We start from the raw sequence: 11,639 nt of genomic DNA on the forward strand, positions 1-11,639 counted from the left end.
CATGAGAGATAGTTTATACATCTAAATTCTAACCCTATTGAAAAATTATAGAGCTTGATCAATAACATCAACCACTGCTGGAATTGGAGTAAGCGGAAATAATTAATATTCATAGGATCCTTGATCTGAGGATACGTTCTTCATCTTCTTTTCATCTTAATTTGATCTTTATGTGAAATATGAAAGGAGTCAAGTCCAGTATTCCTATATATCATCCAAAATCTTGATAGACTGACATGGTCGAGTAACGCAGTCTCACAACACAACGACACCTAATCCTTAAAAGTGTTTTTTTTTTACTTTACACACACACACTACAACATTTAACAGTTTTACTAATAAATTTTTTTCATTGGCATGAGATTACCATTCCATTAGTGAAGATTTTACCGACTAATTCACCGACGGAATGCATCCATCGGTATAACGTTCATTGGTAATTTCATCATCTGTCGCTAATTTTTTCGGTAAAAAAAATAATTAAAAACCAATGGTTTTACAAAAGAAAAATGCGTGCCAAAAAATAAATTCCCCACTAGAAATATGCTGACGGAATTATTTCGTTGGTATATTTCCATCGGTGATAGTGACATATGCAGTAATTTTTTTCCAACTCTTTGAAATATACCGACAAATTGATTCCGTTTGTATTCCCTTTGGTAGATCACCGACGGAAGTATTTCGTCGGTAATTATGTCATATGCAGTAAATGTTTTCTAACTCTCTGGAAAATACCGACAAAATAATTATGTCTGTAAGTTTGTCCGTGATAATTAAAAAATATTTTTAGAAATAAAATTGTATAGAATAATTAATATAAAATTGTATAGAATAGTAAAAAAGAAAATAATTAAACAAATAAAATTGTATAAAATTGAAATATGTAAAAATAAAATTGAATAATATAAAATCCAAATATTCACTACAATTTTATTTGTATAAATAAAAATTAAACTAGAACAATGGCGGCACTAGAGGAGGAGGAGGCTGGCGTTCTCGGGATCATACAACCAAAAAAGGGGCACACACGTACCACTCATCTGTGATCTCATGTCCATGACCATTTAGCGGAATTGTTCATAATTTGTCGAGTTTGCTCATATTTTTCGATGAGATGAGTCTTATGTTGTTGCAAGGCCACGAACTCCTAAGACTGGCTGCTTGATACCGATTGAGAGCTCCCAATAGTTGAGACACTACAAGCCGCCCGCAAGTTCTCAGTCGTAGTGTTGGAGAGTCCGTACACCCGATTTCTATCGGGTCCACCAGACGATCTTGCCTCTATCCACAAATCCGGATCGAAATCTGAGTGGGTCGAAGGATCGTCCCCGTATCTCTCCCTCAATCGGCTATTATATGTCTCCTGAAAATTAAAAAAGAAATCATCAAATTCAATTCAAGAAAATAATAACTTACGAAAGAAAATGGTTGAACGAACATACCATGAAGTGTTAAGTGCGGTTGTCGACGAACTGCTGCACCCCCTTCTAGCGGTATTCACTCCACACGTGCGTCTCCACAAAAAGCTCTATTGGGCTTGGCTCAGGTCCAAGAGTCATAGTGTCACGACCCGAATCCCGGATCCATGACCGGCACATAGGCAAGGTTCCCCTCCAAGGTTCCATACCTATGCGAACCCAAACTTACACACAAACTTATCCTAACTCAATCAGAGTTCAACGCAACATTAATAACAAAATCAACTTCATAATATAATTGAATTGTTTTAATATAAGAGTTTATATAAGTTCAGAGTTTTGGAGCACTAACTAAACATAAAGGAAAGGTACAAGGTACAACCAAAGAGCAGGTTCTGAAGGTTCAACAAAATGACCTGATATCAAGCTATAAGCCTGAAAAGGATAAATAATGAGATGGTGAGTTCAACAACTCAGTGAGTAGATAACGTTCAATATACACACACGAGGTAATATAACAATGAGAAATATATATACAAGTACGGCCTTAGGTTCTTATAGAATGGTTTCTCAAATAGGCCATAACAAGAAGATCATATGGTAAAACTCGTCAGAAAATCAAAATGCAATGAGCATGAGGCTCTGTACTGTGGGATGATCAGTCCACACAGGTTGGTGACTCCCCCGACCAACTAGGATTCAGATACGATGTGCACAAAGACTAACACTACCCTGTTAGCATGGGTATTCTGACTGACATACCATAGGTTCATAATCATAATCAAACAGACATATTCATATCTCAAGGCTCAACTCATGACATCAATCAAATGAGGAGCTATCAATTCAGAAGTCAATTCAGAATATATATACTGGTTCATATCAATAATTCGGATTCAACAATTGATCATGTTTATCATAACAAGGATAATAATCAACATATATATTATCAAGAAGCATGATCCAATTCATATTAACAAATCAAATATTTATAATATTTCTCATGCATATGAAAAATTATCCACTCACCTTACTCGAAAGCAACAAAACTCAAAGCTGATATCGAAGAAAATCCTACTGACGTCCCGCCGGTAGAATATCAGGATTATCTGAATATAAAGGAGACATATTCAAGACTGACTCAAAAGAACATATAACCTATTTAATACACTTATCTAAGGGTATATTCCATAACCCTATATATTTTTAGACTAAACTAGTTATTTTTTTAAAAACCCAAAATCTAACGGTTTTCCCGAAATCTAATCCATAATAAAACAAATAATAAAATTGATAATAATTCACTAAATAACCCTCAATTATTCATCAAACCAATCTGCAAAAGCTAATATTACAGCTAGGGACCAATCTGTAATTTATCATATTTTTAAGGGTCAAATTGTAACTTTTGTCAAATTGAAGGACCAAACTAAAATTGTCATAAATCCATGACTATACTGAAATTCTAACCATAATTAATCCTCAATTCTGTCCAGATCATCTCATTATACTTCGGGGACCATTCTGGAATTTTACAAAATTTTTAGGGTCAAATTGTAATTTTTGTCAAATTGGAGGACCAAATTGAAAGTGTTAAATTTTCATATCTATACAGTAATTCTGCCCATAATTCATCTTTTATTCTGTTCAGAATCTCGGAATATGCTCCAGGGACCAATCTGTAATTTTCCAAAGTTTGGGGACTAAACTATAATTTTCCAAAATTGAGGGACCAAACCGAAATTTTGTCATCTTCAACCTCAAACCCAGAATTCTCACAGATTACCTACTGTTCTTGCCAAATTTCTAACTCAACACTCACCATTTACACAATTCATAACTCAAAATCATCACAATCTTCCATAATCAACTCATTAATCAATTACCCATAACAATCAACCTTATAACATTCAATTTAATTCATCAAGTAAACCCAAAACACAAATTTTCAAAACCCTAACATTCATCAAAATTGAAATTAAGTTCAATTAACATACATTTATACATTTAACAACCTAAATCTTACCTTTAAACTTATTCTCTTCAACTCCTTTCTATTTCCCTTCTAATTTCCCTCTTTTCTCTTCTTCTTCTTCTTCTTCTTTCTCCCTTCTCCCTTCTCTCTCACGGTTTACTCTCAAAATATTCAGATCTCTTTTTTTTTTCTTTCTATTTATATTTATCAAGTTTGTTGAATTACCACTATACCCCTTATTCATTTATTCCAACTTTTAAGCCTCCAAGGGCTTTATTGTATTTTGCTACTCATTAATTCAAAACATTACACATAGCCTATAAGAAAAAAAATATTGCAAGTTAAATATATTTATAAATAACAAAAAAATAATTAAAGATAGATGTCATTAAAATTAATCTTACCATCTGCTTCGCATGTGCAATGAATGGAACGGAGCCGTTGGCATGCGTGGTAACCGAACCGTGAATTTATCGATTCTACTTCTCGCCACCAGACTGTGAACGTCATGTGAACCGTTCGGACATCACGTGCTAAATATATTGCGCCCATATATCCTCCGGGATGTATGGCGGCTTGAAATCCCTCCAAACTGCCACATCATTCCAGCATGGTAGAACGTTATCTCTGGCATATTTTTTAGCTATTTTTTGCGCTTCATACCAAAAGTCATGCAACCTACATGATACAAATGTATTTTATATGAGTTAATGACAAATTAGATTTTACTACATAATTTTTTTTTAAAAAAATCTTATTGTTTTCTATGTTGCCTAATTGTAGCGTGATTCTCCTAGACCCTCCTCGCAACATTGTCATTTGCGTTATCCCACTCGAATTTGTTCCATGTATAAAAAATTTATAAAAAATAAATCAATAATTTCAATATAACATAAAAAATAAATAAATAATTTCAATATAAGACTAACCTCAAATGTTCTAAACCATGTATCGATATATATAAGGTTTCCATTCAGGATGTCTGGAAACCTGACTCCATTGAAACAATAGAATCTCCATCGACGATTTAAATGCTGATGTTATTACCCAGGTGGCCTCAATGTTTGTGAACCTGAAAATCGATAAAATTAATGACATATTAATTAGCTATTCACAAATTGTTAAACACAAATCATGACAAACTTATATTGAAAGGTCATCCTTCGAATGTGCCTTATACTTGGGGGAGAATTGACCCCGCTGTGACAGGACACCGCCTCTACATTGTGGAACGACGCTGGAAGAAGCAACGTCGTGAGTTGTCGCACATGCCTCTTCTTGATCGGCACCTAATGACACATCATCATCGCTGCTCAATGAACTAGCTGCGATCATGTGCCCACGACGAGCCGTTAATTTTGTTATAAGCATCTACACAAATTTAATAAATAATTACATAATCAAATTCAATTTTTTTAAAAAAAATCGGCAGTACTTCCCCTATACTAGAGACTACCCAAAATGTTCAAACCTGTAAATATTGACAGATATATGTCTCAAATCAGTTGATTTTATTTTATTTCTACCAGAAATTTCAGATTATTCAATTTCATCTCATTTTCAACGTGATAATATAATGTTTCTAATCATAAAATAAAAAAAGAAATAAAATCCTATATATAAGTTAACAGCTATACAAATTTAACAATAAAATAGAAGGGGGAAAAAGAAATTTATTCCTATATATTTAACTAACATCTATATAAATTTAACAATAACAATTAAAATTCAACAAAAAATCAAACATTAAAGCAATATATACAATAAAATTGAGATAAAACAATAAAATTTAATTATATATATTCAATTAACATTTATACTACAAATTTAACAATAACAATCAATCGTTATTCCAATAAAAAACAATAAAATAGACAACAAATTAATTGTTTCTAAACCGTGTTAGATGAGTGACGTTGAAGCACCTTGGTTTCCCAAATTTATCAAGGATTTTTAGCTAATTCAGTCTAACTTGTGGAATAGATTGAATCAATGTAGGTCGTAAATTCGTGGATGTCAAGCAATTAAGGCTAAGCCTCTCCGTATGTAGGTGAACCGAAGTCTACTTCAAATTGTTAGAAACTGGACAGAAGGATTCTATCGACAGGTACATCTATGATCCAACATTCTGGTCTGACATAGTTTCATGGAAAAGTAAAACCTAGCTTGTTTTGAAATTACATAGTTGCATGGAAAAGCAAAACCTAGCTTGTTTTGAAATTACACAGCAGGAGCTGGAATGAGTTACCGCTTGATGTTTTTTAACATAGCCAGCCCAACAAACGTTTTAAGTTTGTTGGTCTTACTTTTTCCTACCAACAGCATCGATTGCTCCTCCTTGTCAGGCTAGTGTTCTTAACTTCATGGTACTTCTGTCGCATTTCGATTCCTAGTACAGCGTAGTTAAAGTGGCTTAACTTCCAGGATCACTCCTCAGAATCTTACCTTACATCACCATGCTTATGGAGTATTTTACAATCTATTTTAGAATATAACAACTACAATGTGAAGCCAGCCACCTAAGTCAATAATGATGGAAAAAGGTTAAGCCATCTTTCCACCTTAGTCAATAAGTGTAGGCACCAATTCAGTGATACTTGGAGCACTAATTGATGCCTTTTTGTTTTTTTTATGGATGCTTGTCTATAAATAGACAATGCATCCAAAGTTATTCTGCACACCACAAGAAAAGAAGAAGAGAGTGAGAGAGGGAAAGTAATTCCACAAAATTATGAAGTATTTGTGAGAGAGTAAGTGAAGTGTTTTCTCTTATTAATAGAAAGATTTTAATTGTTTTTCTATTAGTAGATAGATGTTGTAATTCCCACATTATTTAGTAAAATTCTTCTATACTTGCCCGTGAACGTAGCCTAATTTGGATGAACCACATAAATTCTTGTGTGTCATTTCTCATTTTATCTTATCCCTTATCTTTTGTCTTGTCGGGTTTGCATGCCAGTATCCTAACATACAATACATCTATATGTTACTTAATACGAATTATACATGTACCACTCATTGATGTCATCATATATTGGTGGACGTTGGACACTGAGTTCTTACAAATAAAGAAATTACTTGAAGTCAATCTCTCTCGGATCAGTGTCAAAAATTAGATCATCGATATTGAACAAATAAGGGTCTACTAGTAAAGGATTAAAGCTGAAATATTAAAAGTTAAGGTATTAAATAAAAATTCCCTCAGCTCTCAAATAAGACGTCGCATCGTATAATAAACGAGTATTAGATCATTGGAGGGTCTATATCCAATGAAACTGGAGGTGGAATTTGGACAGCTGCTGAGAAACTTGAAGGAAACTCAACCTTGAAAAGGTTGCCAGAAGAAAGATTGAAAACAAGAATTGCCTCCTTGTCTCTTTTGAAGATTGTTGATTATTAGAAACTAACTTAAGTCCACACTTTTTGGATGAATAAAAGTCAAAGTTGGAATTTGGAAAAAAATAGGGTCCCTTCTCAAGCCACTACATTTACTCCGACAATGTACAGTACTCCATTTAGCTAAAACCAAAAGGCACAAGCATTATATATTTTCTACAAAATTTATTTGCCTTTAATGAAAGATGCAAGAGTTTTGCTTTGTCTTTTTTTTTTTCTTTTCAATTCGTGGATTTATTTAATTAATCAGGATATGTACATAAATAATATTCATGAGTTTTTTTTAAAAAAGAGGTAAATCTATAGGCTTCGATTGTTAATACATCTAAATTCTAATGCTATTGACAAATTATATTGCTTGATCAATAACTTCAACCACTTCTGGAATCGGAGTTAGAGAAATAATTAATATTCATAGGAACCTTGATCTCATGCTAAGTTCTTCATTTTCTTTTTATCTTTGATCCTTTTGCTGTGGGATTTATGGCATTTCAATCTCAGCTTGTGAGGAATCCTGATGATTCTCCAAATTGTCAGAATTACTCACACGTTCCCACCTCGATGAGACCCATACATCCGTATCTAGTGCTTGAGCAAAAGTTGAAGCTCTTCTAGGAATACGAGTTTTGTCTCCATTGTATAAGTATTTTGAAATTCCACCTCCCTTGCTTGAACCACTCTTACCACTTGGAGTGACATTGCCTTCAATATTTGCTTCTTGATGATTTCGTGAATTCCTTACCAAGGGAATGAGAACTAGTAGAAAACAGATAGTAGATATCGTAGCAGATACAATGTAGATACCCTTGAAGCTGCGTAGATTCAAGCTTTCGACGTTATTATGAGGCACAGTAGTTGAACACTCAGGTGAGGGGGCAAACCATCGTTCTTCCAGTGTTGTTAGTGTTCCTTTCTCTGAGAGGCGCAGAATGACTCTAGAAAAATCAGAAGCAATAGGAGAGCCTTTTTGGAATGCCTGCACGACAGAAAAAGTCATAATACTCAGTACTAAACTATGTTCAAAGAAATGTCCTCGCCATGTTACAAGTCTTTAAAAAACTCCTGGCATCAGAACGTAAAGAAATATATAGAAGTGCAGTGCAAATGGAGTACTTACAAAGCCGAACCCTCCAAATCTGAATGTGCCTTCTGTGCTAGTGTATCTTTCACAGTACTTATTGAGGAAAACCTTCTCGTATGGGAGTTCGAGAAAGGCAGCAGCAATGTTGTTGCTTTCAAATTCGGTAGGATAATCATTTTCGTGGTCAATGATCTTGATTTTTTCTGTTTGAAATCCAAGTACTTTCTCAAGGTAATTCTGGACGAAAGAATCGTTATCACAACCTACAGTTAAATGGTTAATTTGATAATTCTTATACTCCGAAAATTTTGGTTCCAATCTTTGGACGGTGAGCATTGAAGTCAAATTAGCAGTGTAGCTTGCGGTTAAGACAAATACAACACAGAGCCACGCTACCACCACTATTCGAGTAAAGTTGCTATAAAGTTTCTCCGCTGCAAAATGTAACAATGAGCTTCAGTTTAAGGTACCAGTAAAGAATGTGCCATAAAAATGATCTTGGATGGTCCCAATATAACTTGTGAAACTCAATACTTACCGTGAATAAAGAAAAGAGAAGAACTTAAGAACCAAAGCGCGTTCTCAATCTGAACCTTCCACGGGCCTCTAAATTCTGGATTACTACTTTGGTGCTCCAGGAACCAAACTATAAGCATTGTGTAGATGAATATAGCACCACTCACTATCCACATCTCCAAGTTGAAAGGCTTCGTGAAAATCCATGTTGCATCTTCGTTCTCGAGTGGAACTATCATTGACAATCCTGACTCTGCATAAGGTTGAGTAAACTCTACGTATTTTGTTCTTTCGGCTAGTATGGTTATATCACCAATGGCAGCATCATAAGTCTTGCATTAACAAGTGGCACAAAAGAAAAACAAACACTTATCAGGAAAAAACAAAAAAAAAAACTACTGAAAAAACCACTGATACAAGGAGGCAGGAGCAAAAGAAAGGCAAAATCCTACGACTCCTAAGACGTGCTTCAATGGACTAGTCAAATTTGGACTAGTTAACCATGAGAAATGTCTGCAACTATTTCATAGAAATGTATGGTGGAGAAATTTCAGTTTCTTATCAGATACAATGCTATATGGATTTATTCTTGTTTTTGAGTTGCAGCAAATTTTGACTTTGTTCAGTTGATAGATGAGATAACACCGAAAGGGTACCTTCCACATGCATTCATACTAAGACTTGGAGAAGAGCTTGTTTTGGTTGATGAACAGTGGGGGTTTTTTTGCACAAAACTGTGCACTCGATTTTTTCCACATTTACATGCTGGCACATTGATTAGGTCATTAATGGAACGAGTTAATTTAAATAGGTATTGTCAGAATAAAGAGCTTCTTTTTTTTTTTCCTTTTGACAGAAAGCATCAAGATCACAATTTAAAGTTTGAAACAAAATGTAAGTTAAGAGTCGTTACCTTGTTGTAGACACCTTCAATCATATCATCATACAACCCGTCATGCTCGAAAAATTCATGGGGCAGCGGGTAATTCAATCGTTCTACAACTTCATTAAAGACGTCGATGCAAAAGCCTTCAGGCAGTGCCTCGCCAGTTCGAAATGTCACAAACTTGTCAAATGAGGTTCTTTTGGGGACTACTATTCTCAATGGCTTTGCATTAGTAGGCATTGCCCATCCTTTCGGGTTTCGACCGTTGAGGTCCCCAGGCCATATAACTGGACCTGCCAAACATCCTGTGTTATTACAAACGTTACTATTGCTGCACCTTTCTTTGCCTTCTTCCGGAAGGAGGGTCTTCGAGAAACCGAAATTCGGCAACCAAAAATCCAATTCCTTGTATTTCTTTCCAACCACATTTACAATTCTTAATATAGGAGCTTGTGACAGCATCGCATCCTTGAAATGTATTTCTCCAGTCAAACCAGTGAAATCACTTCCCAATACGCTGTTTAGCAACATTTTTGGACTACTAGAATCGCTACCTAATTTTTCTATGGCCTGTGTAACCATACCAATGCTATCATAGGCTCTTAAAGCTTGAATTCCAGGCAGAAAATTATCTTCATCTAGATACTCTGCTCGAAAAATCTTCCGGAACTGTGCTTCGAATCTTTGGTAAGAACTGCTGGAAGAATAGTAGGTCTGGATTCCTAAAGTGCCTCCCATAGAGGAAATAACAGAATTGTTCATAGAATCCAAGAAAGTAGTAACGCTGTTAGAAACTATCCAGGCTGTATCTCTGCCTACAAGTCCCATATTCTTAGCTTCTCTGAACAGACAAGTGAGCATAGGCAAAGATGACTGAAGAACAATAAAAACCCGTGATTCGGTATCTTTTTGTAGCTTTATAAGCTCGTGTTGGACAACGTCTTCTGGATCCGTTGACAATGAAAATGGTGGAAGAACCAAGCGGTACTCAATCTCCGAACCAACCTCTTGCAGAGCCTCAGATAAAAGAGCTAAATTGCCAGATTCACCTCCGTAAACATTATCTTCATAAATCACTACTACCTTTCTCCAATTATGACAACGGACAAGGGCTGCAATGCATCTCATTTGTTCTGACCCATCACTAGCCATTCTTATTAGAAAAGGCCAACGAAGTGTAGTTAATGGCGGGGTTATGGCCGGTGTTGCGAATGAAAGAATTGGAATTTGATACTGGTTTCCAATATTAGCAACCAGGGCTGCTTCCTCCCAATTGTCCATGCCAATAATCACTTTAACTTTCTTCTCTTTGATGAGCTCTTCAGCTGCAAGAAAGATTAACCATTAACTATTGCTTCAAATTTTGTTAATGTTAAACTAGAAACACAAATCATTTAGAGATCGATTGCTAATTACCTGCATAAGCGACTTGAAGAGGGTCTTCTCCAGGATGCCTGAAGTGAAGAGAGAGCTCGTGGTTTGTTGAGATATCGTTGAAGTCTTGGACTGCCAACTCCAAAGCTGTTTTCTCTTCTTTCCCAATACGGGAATTAACATCAATGATAGCACCGATATTAGTAACCAGCTTGTTGGTCCTGATCTCAGCTTCAACTCCATTGGAGAAGATGAGAAGGATAGAGATGAGGACAGGTAAAAGAAAGCAAGGTTTTTGAACCTTATTAACGGTAATAAGACCGGAAGTTACCTGGGAATTTTTTCTGGTGAACATATTAGTCCTTTTCATTCCGTAGTGCAAAGTCGATAAATTGTTATGATGAAAGGCTCAAATTCGTTATAATATATGGACATTCTTGTATTATATATAGATATTCCGTAGTTGCTAAGAAAAATTGGTAGAGTTGAAGAATCTCTAGCTGACCTGTTCTGCCTGGACTCAATCAAACTAGTTGCCCTACGAACCGAGGCAATCAAGATCAATGATAGCATGGGAGGGGATTCAACTTTGACTTTAATACCCGCACAAAGAATAATATGCAGGTCAAATATTAGGAAAACGGTATTTGTAGATTCAAAGTACGGTAAATTATATATTAGAAATTGATAAATCACACAAAAAAAATCTATAGTATCAAGAGTTTATTTTTATTTTTCATTGTATTGATCATTTAAAAAAAAAATTGAAAAATCTCACGGAGACATTTTTCACTCAAACCATATATATATATATATATATTCACATGAATCTTTTAATTTTTTTAATGGATAAATCCCACCATCTTGCTCATCAATTTGTTCACTATCAAAATGAAATCATGTAGATATACTTATCTAAGCTTTAGGCACGACGGTAAATAAATCCATATTTTTTGTTTTAGTATATTTATAATCTCAGTCGAATAGGCAAAA

At 34.9% G+C, this 11,639-nt stretch overlaps 1 protein-coding gene and 1 long non-coding RNA gene across 2 annotated transcripts; both read right to left on the reverse strand.

The window, feature by feature from the left end:
* Positions 1-884: 884 nt before the first annotated feature.
* Positions 885-3,548, reverse strand: LOC127905245 (uncharacterized). The gene is made up of 3 exons (XR_008059104.1): positions 3,445-3,548; positions 1,443-2,527; positions 885-1,363 (listed from the first exon to the last, which is right to left on the reverse strand). It is a non-coding gene; the product is annotated as an uncharacterized LOC127905245 (long non-coding RNA).
* Positions 3,549-7,045: 3,497 nt separating this feature from the next.
* Positions 7,046-11,072, reverse strand: LOC7476357 (glutamate receptor 2.9). Its single transcript, XM_024598840.2, has 5 exons — positions 10,689-11,072; positions 9,300-10,597; positions 8,409-8,718; positions 7,907-8,304; positions 7,046-7,765 (listed from the first exon to the last, which is right to left on the reverse strand). The coding sequence occupies exons 1-5, from the start codon at positions 11,014-11,016 to the stop codon at positions 7,271-7,273; spliced, it is 2,829 nt and encodes a 942-aa protein (XP_024454608.2). The 5' UTR covers positions 11,017-11,072; the 3' UTR covers positions 7,046-7,270.
* Between the last annotated feature and the right edge of the window lie 567 nt (positions 11,073-11,639).

This window comes from Populus trichocarpa, chromosome 4 (genome assembly GCF_000002775.5).
Source record: "Populus trichocarpa isolate Nisqually-1 chromosome 4, P.trichocarpa_v4.1, whole genome shotgun sequence".
NCBI lineage: Eukaryota > Viridiplantae > Streptophyta > Magnoliopsida > Malpighiales > Salicaceae > Populus > Populus trichocarpa.

Bases quoted from the DNA above. Each gene is read 5' to 3' on its own strand.
- LOC7476357 (XM_024598840.2), bottom strand. From the start codon at position 11,016: ATGAAAAGGACTAATATGTTCACCAGAAAAAATTCCCAGGTAACTTCC. The intron at 8,305-8,408 runs GTAAGTATTGAG...TACATTTTGCAG, and splicing joins TTCTCTTTTCTTTATTCACG to CGGAGAAACTTTATAGCAAC. The intron at 7,766-7,906 runs GTAAGTACTCCA...TCTGTCGTGCAG, and splicing joins GATTTGGAGGGTTCGGCTTT to GCATTCCAAAAAGGCTCTCC.